The sequence below is a fragment of the Heterostelium album genome (assembly GCF_000004825.1).
Source record: "Heterostelium album PN500 unplaced genomic scaffold PPL_scaffold2, whole genome shotgun sequence".
Classification (NCBI taxonomy): Eukaryota; Evosea; class Eumycetozoa; order Acytosteliales; family Acytosteliaceae; genus Heterostelium; species Heterostelium album.
Window position 1 is genome coordinate 1,493,685 of NW_008805064.1, and position 19,266 is coordinate 1,512,950.

General features: G+C 34.1%; 6 protein-coding genes across 6 annotated transcripts; 5 read left to right on the forward strand and 1 right to left on the reverse strand.

Annotated features, from left to right (window-relative positions):
• Positions 1-552: 552 nt before the first annotated feature.
• PPL_01915 (nucleoporin FG repeat-containing protein) lies at positions 553-3,671 on the forward strand (the record flags this gene model as incomplete). Its single annotated transcript, XM_020572915.1, has 5 exons — positions 553-635; positions 741-1,308; positions 1,381-1,621; positions 1,704-2,386; positions 2,463-3,671. 5 exons carry the CDS (start codon positions 553-555, stop codon positions 3,669-3,671), a joined length of 2,784 nt encoding a protein of 927 aa, XP_020437032.1.
• Positions 3,672-3,967: 296 nt separating this feature from the next.
• PPL_01916 (uncharacterized protein) lies at positions 3,968-6,981 on the forward strand (the record flags this gene model as incomplete). Its single annotated transcript, XM_020572916.1, has 2 exons — positions 3,968-5,316; positions 5,595-6,981. The coding sequence occupies 2 exons, from the start codon at positions 3,968-3,970 to the stop codon at positions 6,979-6,981; spliced, it is 2,736 nt and encodes a 911-aa protein (XP_020437033.1).
• A 311-nt stretch (positions 6,982-7,292) lies between these two features.
• PPL_01917 (uncharacterized protein) lies at positions 7,293-8,642 on the forward strand (the record flags this gene model as incomplete). The annotated part of the gene is made up of 2 exons (XM_020572917.1): positions 7,293-7,822; positions 8,012-8,642. 2 exons carry the CDS (start codon positions 7,293-7,295, stop codon positions 8,640-8,642), a joined length of 1,161 nt encoding a protein of 386 aa, XP_020437034.1.
• A 528-nt stretch (positions 8,643-9,170) lies between these two features.
• Positions 9,171-9,558, forward strand: PPL_01918 (uncharacterized protein; the record flags this gene model as incomplete). The annotated part of the gene is made up of 2 exons (XM_020572918.1): positions 9,171-9,355; positions 9,504-9,558. 2 exons carry the CDS (start codon positions 9,171-9,173, stop codon positions 9,556-9,558), a joined length of 240 nt encoding a protein of 79 aa, XP_020437035.1.
• Positions 9,559-9,632: 74 nt separating this feature from the next.
• Positions 9,633-10,896, forward strand: PPL_01919 (uncharacterized protein; the record flags this gene model as incomplete). Its single annotated transcript, XM_020572919.1, has 3 exons — positions 9,633-10,187; positions 10,646-10,829; positions 10,886-10,896. 3 exons carry the CDS (start codon positions 9,633-9,635, stop codon positions 10,894-10,896), a joined length of 750 nt encoding a protein of 249 aa, XP_020437036.1.
• Positions 10,897-11,037: 141 nt separating this feature from the next.
• On the reverse strand, positions 11,038-19,203 carry polD1 (DNA polymerase delta catalytic subunit; the record flags this gene model as incomplete). Its single annotated transcript, XM_020572920.1, has 13 exons — positions 11,038-11,229; positions 11,302-11,393; positions 11,629-12,555; positions 12,978-13,205; positions 13,769-14,211; positions 14,286-14,380; positions 14,463-14,750; positions 14,828-16,151; positions 16,219-16,586; positions 16,667-17,229; positions 17,556-18,237; positions 18,312-19,106; positions 19,201-19,203. The coding sequence occupies 13 exons, from the start codon at positions 19,201-19,203 to the stop codon at positions 11,038-11,040; spliced, it is 6,000 nt and encodes a 1,999-aa protein (XP_020437037.1).
• Positions 19,204-19,266: the final 63 nt, after the last annotated feature.

A 19,266-nucleotide genomic window follows, 5' to 3' on the forward strand; every position in this document is an offset into this window, starting at 1 on the left:
TCCATCTTGCATCAATTTTTGTCATATGTTTGTTGGTTTCGAAGGTTGTAAGACTCTTCCCAGTTTAAAAGTTATTATTTAATAATCATATTATAACATCACTTTAACTTTTTATTTAATCTATCTATTTTTAAAGTAATTTTTTACTTAGAAATTCATATGTTAAATTAAAGATACATACATAGTATATAAATTAATTATCATTATTATCCTATTTGATGTTGAGTTGTGTTTAAAAATAAATATCTGTGTCCTAAAAAAAAAGATACACACAGATATTTATTATTTTTTTTCTTGTTTTTTTTTGATTTTTTGTTTTTAAACTTTGCAAAATTCACTTTTTTCTTTTTTTGTTTTTGTTGAATTGTGTGATGTCTCTGTGTTTCAACGTGGTGCTCTATCAACACTGACAATCCTGCCAAAATTTTTATTTTTATTTTTTATAATAATTTTTTAATTTTCATTCCACACGAGGAACAGGGAATAAATAATACAGAGTTTGGGATGAGGAAAATCATCAATCATTAACATTCAATTATAATTAGTAAATAAATGCATAAACAAACCAATATAATAGAGCCACCCATTGTTAAATTTAAAGTATATTCACATACGAAATCACCAAAAGTTACAAGGTAATTATAATTGTACACAATTGAAATGTCTTTTTTCAAATTTATTAACAAATGTATTTTTATTTTATTATTCTCTCTCTCTCTCTTTTTAAAAAATATTTGTAGAAAAATTGAAATAGATGATACAACTACATTTGAAATACCTCATAGTGTAGGATGTTTATTTAATATTAAAGATCCTTTGGAGGTTAGATTCCCTCTGATCTCAAAGTACAAATATGATGACGGTACCAAAATCGAAAAGGGTAGCTATCTAAAGGTTGTTATTAGACAAGACAGCAACAACAACAACAACAACAACAAAGCTGCTACCACTACGACAATTGTCGGTAAATGTATTGCTCTGGTAGATCTACCACAAACTTCAGGTTTCGGTGGAGGTTTCGCCTTTGCAGCACAACCACAACAACACCCACAAGACATCAAATCGATCGTTCTTCTCGAGGAAAATGGATCGGTACATAACATCGATTTCAAATCAGTTGTGACCTATACCATTTTAGATACTGTAGTAATCAATAGCAGTACCAGTACTACTAGTGACTACGATCCAAACAACACCTATTCCTCTACCTCCAACTATAATATCAACAACAATGACAATGACAACAATAGTGACTATGGATTTGTGTCGACATCACCAACTCTCTCTGGTAACAACAAAAGTTTTAAAGTAAGTTAATTCAAAAATGATTATTGTTACTTATAGATTTATTATATTAACTATCTTCTTCTTTATTATTAGAATTCAACATCCTCTTTTATTACAATCTATGGTAAAGGCACTAGAGTTGTTACGATTTCCTACTCATTGGAATTGTATACTCATTTCACCATAGTCCATGAAACTCAAAAGATCCTTGGTCTTGTTGATAATCAGAATATCAAACAATCCGAGTTCTACTCAACCAATTTACAATTTACATTGTATTCTTTTATCCAATACAAGAATTTAAATAACTTGTCTTTTAAAGATGTAAATACAAGTAAGTACTTAAATAACAAACGTATTTTGATTTCTAAATATATATTTTTGAACTAATCATTAATTATCATATCTTTATAAAGAGTTTGTAAAGCTAGATCATTTCGAGAATGAAACTATTGTTTACAGTGTTTCATTGACAATGGAGAGAGAACAGGACATCAGATACTCAATCGGTAAATTCAAGTGTAGCGGTAAGCGTGTCTGTTTGGTGTATGGCGATAGAATCTTGAGAGATGGTTTGATGATAAAGAATGAATCGAACGATCAGATTATCTATAGAGGTATGATACATTATAAGCGAGTACTATTCGGTCAGTCACTCTCACATGTCTTGATCGATTGTAAACCGGGAGATTCAACGGTGATCGAAATGGATCATCTCCGATACCCGTTGGTATATGGCATCCGTGTCGATCTTCACCCGCTGCTCACTGCCCAGACTCTGTACAACTACCAGTGTGACTCGGCATTCCAACCTGGCAATCACTTTGCCATAGCAGTCCGAGAGGAAACAACTCACAGCTACACCATCTTTGATAACTCTGCTGATACCTCACACGAGAGATCATTCATCTTCTATGGCTATGAAAATGGTTTCCAAGTGGTCGGTTCCGCAACTCCGACCGAGCTGGCACCGCAAGTCTATCATGTCCGTTTGGAATCTGGACAATCAACAACATCGTTCCAACTAAAGAAGACACTCGATACCTGTATGCAACAAGTAGCATTAAGCGATCCATCCAATCAATTTAAATTTGAAAAGGTATGTTATTATTAAGTATAATTCAATACAAATATTATTAATAGTTATTAACAATTCTATTGTTTTTTGTAATTAGAATCAATTCAAGGTTGAACTTACTCAAGATGACCAACATCCTCTTCGTCACTACCTTCCTAATGTAGGTAAAACATTACCAATTTATCTCGGACAGTTTGGAGATAGAAGTGGTGTTGTAGTGTCGAATGGAAAATTCAATTACCCATTGGCTCCAGCAGGATTTAGCTTTGCACCAACAACATCAACTGGTTTTAGTTTTGGATTTGGAGCAGCGGCACCAGCAACATCGTCTGGTTTTGGATTTGGAGCAGCAGCATCAACACCAACACCAACAGCAATTTTTGGAGTAACAAATCAATCGGTTGCTCCAAACCCAACAACATCTACATTTGGTTCGACACAATCAACTTCTACCAGTGCATTTGGAACATCAAGTTCAACTCTACCAGCAGCAACTAATCTATTTGGAGGAAGTAGTTCTACTCAATCAACTACTTCGACCACGAGCGTATCACCATTTGGAAGTCAACCATCATCAGGTGGTATGTTTGGTGGATCATCATCACCAACCAGTGGTAGTTCCATCTTTGGTACAACAACTCCACAGTCAGCACCAGCAGCAGCAACAGGCACATCATTATTTGGAGGTGGTAGTTCGACTCAACAACCATCATCAGGTGGTATCTTTGGTGCACCCGCATCCCAATCAAATTTATTTGGACAAGTACCCTCTACCACATCATTATTTGGAGCAAGTAGTAGTTCTACTCAACCATCATCAGGTAGTTTGTTTGGTGCATCATCATCATCATCATCATCATCACCATCAACCACAGGCACATCCTCATTTGGTAGTCATGGATTTGGAGGATCGACCCAAACTACATCACCAAATGTCTCACTATTTGGTACTTCAACAACTGCACAACCACCAGCAACCACAGGTTCATCGTTGTTTGGATCTGCAACATCAACAACACCAGCCCCATCAAGTGTTGTTTCACCATTTGGTTTGACAGCAACAACAGCACCAACAACTTTTTCATTTGGTACACCAGCAGTTGATTCCGTGTTTGAATCAGTTTCACATAATCCACCACCTCAAGCAGCTGCACCATCGTATCTCGCATTACCTCAAATGCTACCAACACCACGTCCCCAAAATGTCATTTTGGGCGACGGTATGAATCTAGTATCATTGTTACCCAACAATAGAACAGTATCTTTTGAAGAATTAAGACTAGAACATAGAACTGCTGGAAAATAATGAAAAAAAAAAATATGATGTTTGTTTTTAAATAAATATTTAGTTAAAATTATTAAATAATATTTTTATGTTTTTTTTTTTACTTTAAATTGAGGACAACTCTCAAAATTGTTTTTTTTTTTAATTATCTACAAATAAGATATATAATTACTTTTATTCTTTGTGATTTATTAATATAGTGATTTTGATATATATATATATATTTAAAAGATGACAACAAAAGAGATATTAGATAACAAACATTAAAAAGTAGAGATGAGCTTGAGAAAATGAAAAGAGATGAGTTGGTAGTAATAATGAAAGAATACTCATTAAAACATAGTGGTTTAAAGAAAGATTTGCTTATCGATGCGATCATTAATCATCAAGAACATCTTGCAGATTTGAATTCAAAGTTAGTGACAGACAATACAATTGATAAATATCATCGTGGAACTGTTGAATATCGATTGCCAACATTGATAATCTATCGAATCATTCGTGATCTCTGGCACGATGATATCAACTTTAACTTGAAGACTAAAGATCTTTGTAGAAAATACCGAAGGTTATTATCTATTGCTCTCGTATCGAAAGAGTTATTCAAGTTGATATCATCATTATTCACTCGATTTCAACTTATTACTGGATTAGATTCAATATATGATAGTAATTATCTGACAGATATTCTTGCAGTGAAGATCAAGAACCATTATTTACATCCACTTTCAATAGTCAAGAATATCAGACATTTCACACTTTCAATGGAAATATTCAAGGAAATCAACAACTTGTCGACATCCTTCGAATTGGGAGTTATTTTTAAAGATATCAGGAAATTATCATTAATCTGTGTGCGTATCAAAGATGTTCAAGTTCAGCAAATTAAATCGATGATTAAATACATGTCAAGTCTAGAATCATTAAGAATGTGTGGCGCAGTCATTGACAGCATCAAGATATTTCAATTGTTACGACAAATACCACAACTAACATCTCTCGATTTCTTAAATACTAAAATTCAAAAGATTAACTTCTCTTCTGAACTTATATCGAGTTCATTGAAAAAGTTGAAACTTCCAGAGATCTATGGGGGCTATTTCCTCAGCATCCTACCAAGCCATAGCCAAGTTACCACTTTCGGTTTTGGATATATTACATTAGAGCAAATAACTATGATCGGTAGTCACTTTAAGAATATCACTAAACTAGTATTGTGGAGAATCTACAGGACATCAGAATCAAAGTTGGAGGAGCTGTTGTGTTCACCAGAGTGCAAAGTACACACTCTATATGTTGGTTATCGATATAGTAAGTGGTTAGAAAATGTCTTACCAAAGAATCAATCTATTGAAACAATAGATGTTGGCGAAAATCTGTTGAATACATTCTCTTTGGCATGGCAATCATCATCGATAAATCGTTTCATATTTCATGAGAACTTTGAAGTATCGGAAATAATTATGAATAGTTATCGACCTACAGGCTATATTCACATCAAATCGAAATTTAGATTCAACCCTGGTAAATTCCTTCAAACCTCAATAGGACCGATTGCACACTACGCCAAGAAGATCTACAATGTCTTAGAGATTATCGAAGACAACTTTAAAACAATTGAATCAACCTATCCCAATTTTAAGTTTTTATATTATAAATCTACTTTGTAATACATTTTAAAATGAAGATATCATTCTAAACATAAATGGTCACATTTAATAACTAATTGATATGTATAGGTAAAGAATTTGTTATTTTAATAAAATAAGTAAAAGTTTACTTTTGATCATAGGCGGGAAGCTAAAGATCTGTTTTTTTAATTTTTTTTTTTGAATTCTTTTTTTACCTATTACATTATTCTTTTAATTTGATGTAAATTTGGTTTGTTTTGCATTAAAAGATGACAACAAAAGAGATATTAGATAAACAAAAATTTTATAATAGAAATGAACTTGATAAAATGAACAGAAATGAATTGGAAGAAATAATGGTTAAATACTCATTAAAACAAAGTGGTTTAAAGAACGATACGCTTATCGATGCGATCATTAAACATCAAGAACATCTTATCGATTTGAAATCAAAGTTAGTAACAAATAACTCAATGGAGCAATATCATCGTGGAACTGTTGAATATCGATTGCCAACATTGATCATCTATCGAATCATTCGTGATCTCTGGCATAACGATATCAACTTAAATTTGATCACCAAAGATCTTCATTCAAAGTACAGATGGTTGTTCTCTATTGCTCTCGTATCGAAAGAGTTCTTCAAGTTGATATCGTCAATGTTCACTCGATTTCTACATATAGGTGCTAATTATAGCTATATATATGATGGAGTGCCAGTTGTAACTGCAGTGAGGATCAAAAATCATTTTTTAAATCCACATTCAATCATCAAGAATATCAGTCATTTAACACTTTCAATGGAGATCTTCGTGGGAATAACTAGCGAATCAACAAGTACATCTGTTGAATTGGGAGTAATCTTCAACAATGTCAGGAAACTAAAGTTAATCGACGAGTTTATCAAAGATATTCAAGTTGATCAAATTCAATCGATGATTCAATACATGCCAAATCTATGTTCATTTAAACTCTGTCATGCTGTCATTAACAACATCGAGATATTCCAGATGCTTAAACTAATACCACTACTAACAACACTCGATTTAGAAATGACTAAGATTAAAAATATCAACTTCACTTCTAAATTGATATCGAGTTCCTTGAGAAAATTGAAACTCCCAGAGATCTCTGGTAAGGACAAATACCTTAGCATTCTACCAAACGAGAGTAAAGTTACAACATTTGGTTTGGTGTTTGTTGATACAAAAGAAATTAAGATGCTCAGTAATCACTTTAAGAATATCACTAAGCTCATATTTTGGAGAATCTACAACTCTGCAGAATCAGAGTTGGAGGAACTGCTGTGTTCACCAGAGTGCAAAGTACGCACTCTCTACTTTGATTATCGTTTTCAAAAGTGGTTAGAACGTGTGTTATCCAAGAATCAATCGATTGAAATAATAGATATCGGTGAAGATCTTTCGCTAACATTCTGGGTGGCATCGAAATCATCATCGATAAATCGTTTGATCTTTCACGAAAACCACCAACAATCTGACATATACTCGAAGGAACTTCAACCTACAGGCTACATACATATCAAATCGAAATATAGATACAACCCATGTACTTCCGTTCTAAACATAGTTGGAGGCATTGCAAACTACGCCAAGAAGATCTACAATGTTTCAGAGAATACCGACGACAATCAAGCAATCGAAGCAACCTATCCCAATCATAAGTTTTTATATAACTAAATCAATAAAACTTTATTTTATTTAATCAAATGATAATATATTTAAAATATAATATTATTATATCTTTATCTAGCCTATTTATAAATTTTGTTTTAGTTTTTTTTTTTAATTGATAAAAATGGTAGATTTTTATTTTTTTTAATTTTACATACAAGATATTTCATTATTCTCTGATAATTATTATAGTTATTGAAGAATTTAGAAAGATATTATTAAAAATAAAGATGACAACAAAAGAGATATTAGATAAACAAACATTATACAGCAGTCATGAACTGGAGAAGATGAAAAGAACAGAGTTGGTAGAAATAATGGTTAAATACTCATTAAAACATAGTGGTTTAAAGAAAGATATGCTTGTAGATGCGATCATTAAACATCAAGAACATCGAGATGAATTGAAATCAAAGTTAGTAACAGACAATTCAATCGAACAATATCATCGTGGAACTGTTGAATATCGATTGCCAACATTGATCATCTATCGAATCATTCGTGATCTCTGGCATGACGATATCAACTTAAATTTGAACACTCTCCATCTTTGTAGAAACTACCGATGGCTGCTCTCTATTGGCTTGGTTTCCAAAGAGTTATTCAAGTTGATATCATCGTTGTTCACTCGATTTGAACTTATTAGTACATATCAAATCTATGAGTCTCATCGAATGCCAGATGTTCTTGCAAAGGAGATCAAGAGTCATTATTTAAATCCACTTTCAGTGGTCAAGAATATCAGTCATTTAACACTTTCAATGGAGATCTTCAAGGAAATCAACAATAAATCGAAAAGTACATCCATCGAATTGGGTGTAATATTCAACAATGTCAGGAAACTAAAGTTAATCTGCGTTAATAACAAAGATATTCAAGTTCAGCAAATTAAATCGATGATTCAATTCATGCCAAATCTTGAGTCACTTCAAATCTGTAATGCTACCATTGACAAACCCAAGATATTTCAGCTGATACAACAAATACCACTGCTGACTTCGCTCGATCTACTACATACCGATATTCAAAAATTTAGCTACAGTTCTGATTTAATATCGAGTTCTTTGAGAAAGTTGAAACTTCCACACTCTCCTTTTAGCCGTTCATTCTTGAGCATATTGCCTAGCGACAGTCAAGTTACAACGTTCAGTCTGGCCTATATTAGTTTGGAGCAGATTAATATGATCGGTAGTAACTTTAAGAATATCACTAAACTCATTTTGTGGAAGATAAACGGCAATGCAGAATCAAAGTTAGAGGAACTATTGTGTTCACCAAAGTGCAATGTACGCACTCTCTACTTTGATTGTAGAGATAGATTTCAAATGTTGTTGCATCGTGTGTTGCCCGTAAATCAATCGATTGAGACCATCGATGTTGGTGAAAATCTCAAGGAAACATTCTGTGTGGCATCGAAATCATCATCGATAAATCGTTTCATATTTCACGAACACCGTGAACAATCTAATGCATACTCGCGCATATTTCAACCTACAGGTTACATTCACATCAAATCGAAATATAGAAAGAACCCCGGTACATTATTTTCAGTTGGAGCCGTTATGAAGTACGCCAAGAAGATCTATAATGTGTCAGAGAATACCGATGACAACCAAGCAATAGAATCAGACTATCCCAATCTTAAATTTTTAAGTTATGTTCAATAGTTTATTTCGTGGTCACGGCCAAAATAAAACTTTGGTTATTTTGTTAAAACTATCACTATTGTAGATGATGAGAGGATGTAGATGATATATGAGAAGGCTTTAAATTAAAGTATTGTGAAGATATAGATTATAAATAGTTAAAGGTATATCTAAGTTAAACTATCTACGTAGTTATGGGATTTGAGGAAATACAATCCCTAACTATACCAATTCAAATATTGATGATTGTTGACTTCGATTTTAATTGCTCTAAGTCTGATGATTATGACATATGATCATTTTTATCCAAAACTAGCTCTTGCCTGTAACCCTAAATTGAATAGGAGTGTTTTCGGTTGTTTCCTTTAAATTTTTCAATCATAAGAACCCTATTTTTTCTATTATTTATAATTTTTCTTTTTTTTTTTTAATATTGCCAAAGGGAAAGTTGTTGGGAACTAAATTCGTTTTGAGAAGGAAACGACCGAAAAGAAAAATTTAGACAATCATTTTGTTATTTTTTTTTATTTAAAATTATCATAGATTAAGATGACAACAAAAGAGATATTAGATAAACAACAATTTTATAATAAAGATGAACTGAAGAAGCTAAAAAGAGATGAATTGGTAGAAATAATGGTTAAATACTCATTAAAACATAGTGGTATTAGAAAAGATATGCTTATCTTTGCGATCATTCAACATCAAGAACATCTTATTGATTTGAAATCAAAGTTAGTTACAAACAACTCAATCGAAAAGTATCATCGTGGAACTGTTGAGTATCGATTGCCAACATTGATCATCTATCGAATCATTCGTGATCTCTGGTACCACGAGACCAGATTGCATTTGAACTTTGATCAAATGCAACTACTTAAGAACTACCGATGGCTGCTCTCTATTGCTAGCGTTTCCAAAGAGATATTCAAGTTGATATCATCGTTGTTCACTCGATTCACAATCCAACCTAATTCCCAAGAGACATATAACGATTCCATCATTTTAGCAATGAAACTCAGAAGCAGTGTTCTGAATCCATATTGCACTCTAAAGAACATCTGTAATCTCACATTGTCAACTAGAGTGTTCAATGTAATAACCAAGAATACTGTGTCGGGTGCTATTGAATTGGGAATGATATTCAATAATGTCAGACGTTTCTGTATGTACACACGGTGCAACAACTATGGGAATAATAAAGATAATTCATTAAGAACACAACAATGCAAATCGATCGTACGATATATGCCGAATCTCGAATCATTGTTACTCTATCAGTTATTCTTTTATCAAGATGCATTTCAAACGATAAAAACATTGCCACACCTGACTTCACTCGATCTTTCCTCCTCTCAAATCGACAATGACATGAGCTTCACATCGGATCTTATATCGAACTCCATCAAGAAGTTGAAACTACCTTTGGGAGTAACCAATAGATACCAGAGTATACTTTCTGATCAACATCAAATCACCACGTTTGGAATGGGAAATATCAAAGAGTTACAAATTCAAATGTTAAGCAGTCACCTAACGCATTTAACCAAACTGATTATACACAATGTATTTGGATCGATTGCTGTCAAGTTCGAGGAACTGTTGTGTTCACCCGATTGTAGAATTCGCACTCTCTTCACAGACGGCAAGTACGAATGGCTGACACGAGTGCTCAACAAAAATCAATTAATCGACACAATCGATATCCAGTTTAGTCTGGAGCAAACTTTCTATTTTGTATCAAAGTCACCATCGATCAAACGATTCATTTTCACCCACTACAATAGTGACAATATGCATCAGTATAAGTTGGGAGTGGGTAAACAAGCCACTGGATTCGCACACATCAAATCAAAGTACAGTCGAAATTTTAGAATAGTCAACACCGCAGTGAGGATCTACAATGTTTCCGAGAATAGAGATGACAATTCAGTGGTGGAATCGAAATATCCTCATCTCAAGTTTTTTTATGCTGATATCAATCAGGTCTGATTAATCAGACTCTGACTCTGTTTAATATCAAGTTCTCTGAGAAAGTTGAAACTTCCACACTCCCTAATTGGCTTCAAATATTTGAGCATCCTACCTGGCAACAGTCAAGTTACAACATTCATATTCCAATAAAACCAGACAACTCAGTACTCAAGAATATCAGTCATTTAACACTTACAATTGAAATCTTCAATGAAATCAACTACAAATTAGCTTGTAATTCTATTGAGTTGGGTGTAATATTCAACAATGTCAGGAAACTGTAGTTAAAGTGTGTTCATAAAAAAGATATTCAAGTTGAGCAAATTCAACCCATGATTCAATTCATGCCAAATCTGTAATGCTACCATTCGCAACACCGATATATTTCGATTATTACAGTAAATACCGCTCCTTTCATCACTCGATTTGTTACATACGATCTTCACTTGAGAATTAATATCAAATTCTTTGAAAAAATTGAAACACAATTTCTTGGACCAACACCAAATGGAATCCAAGTTTCATGATTGTTCACATTTTCTGGCTCCAAGAATCTATCGGGATTGAATTGCTCTGGATTTGGCCAATACTTTGGATTGTGATGAACCGAATAGATATTCATTAATAATTGTGTCTAATAATTATTAAATGTTAGTAAAATAAAGAAATGATTAATATTATTGAGTTAATAGTTATCATATCCTACCTCTTTTGGAATGAAATAACCGCAGATTTCAGTATCTTCATTGTTTGATCTGTTCAATCCCATTGGTGCAGTCGGTCTTATTCTCAACACCTCTTTTAATTTCAAATACTTTAACATCCTGTCTGACAACAATAAAGACATTCAGTCTGGCCTGTGTTAGTAGGGAACAACTTAATTTAATCAGAAATCACTTTAAGAATAATACCAAATTAATATTTTGGGAATCAACAAAAATGCATATAATAAATATTTTCTAAAAATATCTTTTTATTAAATATTAAAAATCTGATATAAATTGATTGTCATCAATTCGTCTTATCTTTTTACCTTCGTGTATATTGATTGTGTGTATCTTTGATGGTAAATCTATAAGCTTGTTGCTTCTAAAATAATATTTTCCCAATGTAATCTCTAAAGGATTTTGCACTGCTTCTTGACTGATTTTGCATTTGTAGTAGGGATCAAGGCATAGTTTTGTTAAAGTGGTTGGTAGAATAATGTCAGCGAGAGGATATTTATACAACTCACCGATTCTAAGTGATTGTAATTCTGATGGTAATACCATTGGTTTAAAAGGGAAAGTGTATTTCTCGTTGATATACATAGTCTTGATACTTGATGGTAGAACATTCGGTTCAATTTCTTCGCTGTAAACGGTACTAAAGATGAGTTCTTCAACTGTGTTTGGAATATCATTGGGTTTCAAAGTGTGATTGAACAACAGCCCAAGATTTAAATATTTGACTCCATTTGGTATGATACCAGGTGAAAGTGGGTGATTGTACTCTCCGAAATACAGTCTGGTAACACTCGTAGGTATAATGCCAGGTCTGTCTAACTTAAGTTCCAACGAACCTAGATCCAACGTGGTGATACTGTTGGATATCGATCCTGGTACAACCAAATGCTGTGAGAAGTCTCTACTGGAAAAACTAATTACTCTGACACTCGGTGGAATATCTCTGGCATTGGAGTACGGCAGATTCTTAATGGTTGAAAGTACTGGTGTTTCACTAAAGGCATATGGTATTGTGCCTAATGAATAACCAGAGGTAGCGAGAACCAATGATTCTAGACCAACAGGAAGATTACTCGGATAGTAGGTTTGTTTGATTCCGAGCTTGAGGTGTTTCAATTTCGGTGGAAATGAAATCCTATCATAATCGTGATCAAAGTTATTTCCAAAGATAATTGAAACTAGCGACTGAGGAAGTACTCCTGGTGGTAGAGGATGGTTGAATGCACGACTTAACACTAACGATTCTAATCCTTCAGGGAGAGTCCCAGGCAGCAATGGTTGATTAAAGTTGCCAAATACATAAGATCCGAATTGCAGTTTCCTTAGTGATCTGGGCAGCATAAAGGGCTCCAGTAGTTGGTCAAACGCTGAACCGAAATCCAACTTTACCAGATTACAAGGCAACATTCTCGTATGAATAGGGTGATTTAATGGACAAAAAGATAGATTCAACTCTTCTGCGTTTGAACTATATAACTTTGAACCTATCTTTTCTAAATTGAAGTTTTGAGATTCAATGACAACACTTACTACTTTGATATTGTCATCAATAAAGAAATCATCTTCAACAAATACTATATTGTTTGTATATTTTTTTTAATATTAACAGATTTTGTATTAGTAACGTAATAATATCTAGAATATCAAAATTATTTACCATGATTAACTAATGAAAGTTGATATTCATTAATCTTTGATGATATTGTCAATGTCTCTCTATGTTTTATCTTAGTTATTGATTTATTAATGATATTGGTGTATGATTTCAATGAAGGTGTTTGATCGATTTCATCACACTTTGTTGTTACATTCAATGTGAGATACTGTTCTCTTTCATTAAATAAACGTCGACATGCTAAACTAAAGCATACTTTATCTAAATTATCTATATAATCAAATGATAATATATATTTTAATATATAATATGATAAATCTAATATTGTTTTATCTGTATCTGACATTATTACTTGTAATCAATTAAACAATCGAATTTGAATTTGAATTCACATGATTATTATAATAATTATAATATCAGTTGATTAATTAAATTATATCTTGATAAAGTGTGAGATCATTGCAGATAACCCAAAAATATCCTTTTTAGTTTTTTTTTTTTATTGTAAAAAATGTAATTTATTTATTGATTTTGATAGATCTTTTTATTTATCTACCAATCAGCATTGAATCTTTCCAAGGTTTTTCTTGCCTCGGTTAAGTCCTTTTGTACTTTGGTTCTCATGTAGAAGATTGGACAATCACGATTGGAGCAGAGTACCGGTTGATGCAAACTTCCTGAGCATCTCTGACACTGAGTCCAGGCACTGGAGAATTTGTTTTCCAGCGTTGTCACTGTCTCCAGTGTATTCTGATAGTGTTCCGCTTCTTTGTGTCGACAGTTCTTGCAGACGGTCGATTCCTCCGGTGTCAATTCATTCGGACAGTTCATACAGACACGTTTCTTTTCGATGTTTCCAAAGAATCCATTGCCGAAACTACTCGGTAGCGTCTGTGTTGCAATGGTACGAGTATGGTCACCGGTGAAAATACTCTCGGGATGTGGAAGCAACGGTTCGAAAATACGAAGCAGCGGTGCTTTCAACTGTTTGTCACAGTAGTACTTGGTGTCCAACAGCAGATTCTTCTCGAGAACGTAGAGTGGATCTTCGGCCTTCTCGTAGATCGGTGCATTCTTGATACCTTGAGTAATGACATAGGGAACACGATCTCCAAGATTGGGAGCGGTCGCTGGATTTCTCGCTCTCATCTTTTGTGCCAACTCATTGTGAATAACTCTACCTTTGTATTCACTCTTTGACAAAGCCTTTGTAATTACCAACATCGATAAATCCAATCTATTTTGTAATAAATCACTAATTACACTCTTTGTATATCTAAATAATAATATTAAAATTATTAATAATCTTTATATGTCTAATAATAAAATAATTTAATTAAAATTACTTACTCTTCAGCTTTCTTAATATCTTTATCAATTAGAATCATCTTTAAAATATTGGAAACTACATTTCTAACCAATAAACATGTATCTCTACGAATATTCTATATTGATATATATAATCATGATTAAATAAATGAATAAATAAAAAATTAAATAAATATGAATATGAATTAAAATATTTACCTCTAAACCTTTTACATCCATCTTATCAAATTTATCTGGTTTTGTCCAGAATAAACCAGCGTATTTCTTCTTGGCCATAAGGAGATATGGATAGTAAACCTTTTCGAAATCCAAATTGATGGGACGAATGAAAATCTTTGTTACTTCTTTAGATGCGTGTCTACCCAAATCCATTGCTTCTTCGACAGTGGAAACACCAAACTTTACCATTACAGAATCAGTATCACCATAAATAATTTTAGCATCATGTGAATATCCATTTGCAATTGTATATTTAGCTTCTACAAACTTTGTATTTTAAAAAAAACAAAACAAACATTAGATTAGATTAGACTAATATGGTTATTATAACTATAAAAACTTACATCTCTTGTTTTATATAACATTTCTCTACCAAAAGCTGTTACACTTCTAGAGATTTCAATACATGGAAGTTTACCGACACGTGCACCGGTGAAACCGTATACAGAGTTGGCAGAGATTTTCAGTGCGAGCTGACGACCGTCGAGTACAGCTTTCTTGAATGGATCGGTTTCCACTTTGAGTTCTTCCTTGGCTTTCTTTCTTGCGGTGAGAAGTTCCTCGAGAATACGAGGCAGCAGTCCTTTCTTGATGTTTGGCAAGATGAAAGCATCGCCAGACGGTGTGACAGTGTACTCGGTGTTGGGCAGTGTTTTAATGTAGTCCTGGGTGATCAGTGTAGAGTAACAGAGATTGTGAGCCATCATAATCGAGGGATACAAACTGGTGAAATCCAGAGTGGCAATCGGAGTGTCGTAGAAACCGGGAGTCGGTTCAATGACCACGGCACCCTTGAATTTGTCACCCTTACCGGTCACCTTTTGCGTGGGAAGAATCAGATCCTCCAGCATTGCCTTACGGTAGAGTTGACTGAGTACCTTGATCGATTCACCACGACCAAGCAGATAACTCATTGGGACACCGGTGACTCTTGCCATCTCAGAGTAGTTGATGATCAACATCAGTTTGTCCAATAGCTTCAACGGCAACATCGCATCTTTGAGACAATACACCGCAAGACGACGACGATCGTCATCCGTTCCATTCTGGAGGTCAGTGATAATCGAGAAGTGAACGTCCTCCTTTTGCTCCTTGAGGAAGTGTGCCGACACATTGTTCAAAGAATAGGAACTCAGTTTGTGATCACGCTGAATCGCTTGCATAATATCAAACTGAGTACGACCGGGCATCGAAATCTCTTTCGATTCACGCGTACCAAGATTCTGCGATGAGAAACGCGAGTCTTTAATCTTGGAGATCGTCGTTTTGATACGACCCAGGTAGGCGAATTCACCGATTTTCAGTGCACGAGCACGCTCGATCAGATAGGGCAAATCGAAATTGGCAATGTTGTAACCAATGATAATGTCGGGATCGATCTTTGTAATGAACTTCTTCCATTCTTTGAGCAACTGCGCTTCATTCTCATAGGAAATGACGTGTGCACCGACAATACTGGAACAACTCTTCAGAGTAAACACGTTTCTAATGACCGGCTCCTTCTCACCCTGAATCTTTACGACATTGGCAATCTGAATGACCGGATCTTTCTTTGGCTCTGGGAAGACACCCTTTCTACCGGCACACTCAATATCGAATGACAATATTCTAAACGGTGCGATATCATCCCATCCCGGAGCAATTTGATGTACAGTCAATGTTTCAACACTATATATAGTAATATATAATAATTAGTTTAAACAACAACAAAAACAATTGTAATAATCAAACTTACGAAGTATCGATTTCAATTTGACAGGTTGATAATGATGTTTCTGATTTTCTGTAGGAGTTGGCTGGTAGTTCGATCCAACTGCAACCTGGAATCTGTTTGTCAATGAGGAAACGTAGAGCGAATGGAATGTCGGATTCAAATGTTTGGTAGAGTCTAGGTGGTTGATTTGGCAAAGCAAATTGATACTTTAATCCATTCTCCAAGACATCACGACACTTTGGTACATATCTTGGCATTGCCAATGTAATTCTTATATAATCAGTAGGTGGTGCCGGATTATATCCAAGAATCGACTTTTTCTTTTCGATATCAATTGCCAACACAATTTGATCTGTATGATTATTTGTTGTACTTTCCAACATTTTTTTCTAATATTATACATAAATATTAAGTTAGTAAAGTGAAGTTTGTTACAATTATATAAAGTTGTAATTATAGTTATAGTTACATTTAATAATTTCAAGAATAAACTACAATCTGCTTGAGTGAATCCGTTGGGACATGAGATGAAAAAGTATGGGAGGAAACCGTGGACCTTACAGAGAACACTGTTACCGTTACGCGTTGCACCGAATAGACGGACGATTGGAACGGGTCCAGTGGGTGGACCTGGCATTCCAGCGAGTGGCTCCTTCAACTCGGCATAGTCTACCTCGAGTTGCTGGAAGACAAACGATTGAGTCTCACAGTGAATAGGGGGTACTGGTCGACGTGACCAAAATTGAAGTTGCTGTGTATCGTCATCGACTTGCATTTCATCGTCTGCTGCTGCGTCAGCACCATCTGCACCAACACCACCTTCATCCATTGCATCATCATCTTGATTATCAATATCATCCTCCTCATCAAAGATATCATCGTCATCATCCTCTTCATCCTCTTCAAAGTCATCGTCATCGTCATCTCCACCGCCACCACCTCTATAAGCTTGTTGCTGTGGTGCAGGTTTTGATTTCTTCAAATTATTATTTGTTCCCGCAGGTGTAAATCTCTTCATAATTATTTTATAAACTATATATTAAAATATAAAAAAATGAAGAACTTTTATAAAAACTATAAAACTATATTTTTTAATTATATAAATAATAATAATAATAATAAATATATGTTTGTTTAATAAAAAATTATAAATACTTGGAAAAATGATTTTGAATTGTGTGTGTTTGAAGTTATTATTAAAAAAAAAATTTTTAAAAAAAGAAACCGCCAAAATTTAAATTTTTTTTTTTTAAAAAGGATGTTTGTTTTTTTTTTAATTTTATTTTTTGTTTTGATTTTTGTAATATTGTTTGATTTTATTTATTTTGAACCAAAAGTTTGTGTCCAATAAGACATACCGTCAGAACCAACAGTGACAGCACCACCGAATCTATTGAGTTGTGGATTTAGGATGTTTGCTCTGTGACCAGGACTTTTCATCCAGCCTTCCATTGCTTCGCGTTCACTTCTTGGTCCTGCGAATACGTTCTCAGCGTAATAGTTGTAGGTACCTCCGAATGCTTGGAATCGCTCTGCCAGTCCACCTCTTGGATCGTCGTGTGTCATCTGATGGATTTGTGCTTGGTAATCAGAGTGTGCCTGTGCTGCCAACTGTAACGGTTCATCAGGATGCATCGCTTGCAGTCCCATCTTGGCTCTTTCTTGATTCACCATAGCCAACAACAATGAATAACTTTGATTATTTCCATGTTGTTGTTGTTGTTGCTGCTGTTGTGGTTGTGGTGCTGCTTTATGAACTGGTGGATTCGGTATTGGAATTGGTTGAACAACAGTTTGTTGTTGCGGAATATTTTGTTGTGGAGGAACTGGATATTGTTGTTGTTGTTGTTGTTGTTGTTGTTGTTGTTGTTGTTGTTGTTGTTGTTGTTGTTGTTGCAGCTGCTGTTGTTGTGGAGGTTTTGGTTTCATATAAGGATGAGAATTAAATGTTATATTTCCTGTGGAATCTACTATATTGAATGATCCATTTTCATTCAGTTTACAAGTGAATGGTGCTACTCCTTTACTAACTGTATTACTCTATTTTTATTAATATGTTTGTTAATATAAATATATTTTTTAATATAGTTTTAGTATTGTAAGAGATAACTTACCGACCAAGATATAGAATTGGTTGAATCGCATAGTGTTAGATTTCCATCGGAATGCATTGTTAGTTTATATGGACCGTTACCCATGAAACAGGTATTGGAAGACCACATTACGTGATTACCACATTTGTAGATGACAAGATTTCCATCGTTTTGGACAACCATACGACAGTCACTAGTTCTAATCTCTGAAGGAGATACCATCGATTGTTCATTGTTTAGCTGACCGTGGAATGCATTCATCTGTGGCGATGGAACTGGACCTGCAATCGGTGGAATTGGACTGGTAGATAATCGTCCTGAAACTGGTCTATTCGGTACTTGTAATTGTTGTTGTTGTTGTTGTTGTTGTTGTTTCGGATTAAAATAGGCATCACCACTTGGATTGTTGTAAGCTATTGGTGTCGATGGTGGGGTTGGATAAAGGTTGTTCTGTGGTGTAGTTGGTGGTGTTGGATATCCATTATTTTGATTAAATTGCTTTTGTTGTTGTTGTTGTGGTTGCTGATGTTGGAATTGTTGTGGTGTAGTTGGTGGTGTTGGATATCCGCTATTTTGGTTGAATTGGTTTGGTTGTTGTTGTTGTGGTTGCTGTTGTTGAGGTGGATATTGTTGACTCATTTGATATTGTTGGTGTGGTTGTTGTTGCTGATGTTGTTGTTGTGGATAGTATACATCTCCAGCTTTATAAGGTTGTTGTTGTTGGTGTTGTTGTTGTTGTGGTTGTTGTCCAGTAGGTGGTGCCGGATACTTATTTTGACCTGGAGAATGTGTGGCACCTTGTATTTTTGCCTTTACCTGTTTAAATATATCCTTTTTTTATTTTTAAATGAACAATTAATTAAAAAATAATTTATTCTTAAAAAATTATTATTTGATTTAGTTTTCTTACCATTTTTTAAATATTTATCTATATTTAAAAGTTATAATTATATTTGATAACTTAATATTTATAACT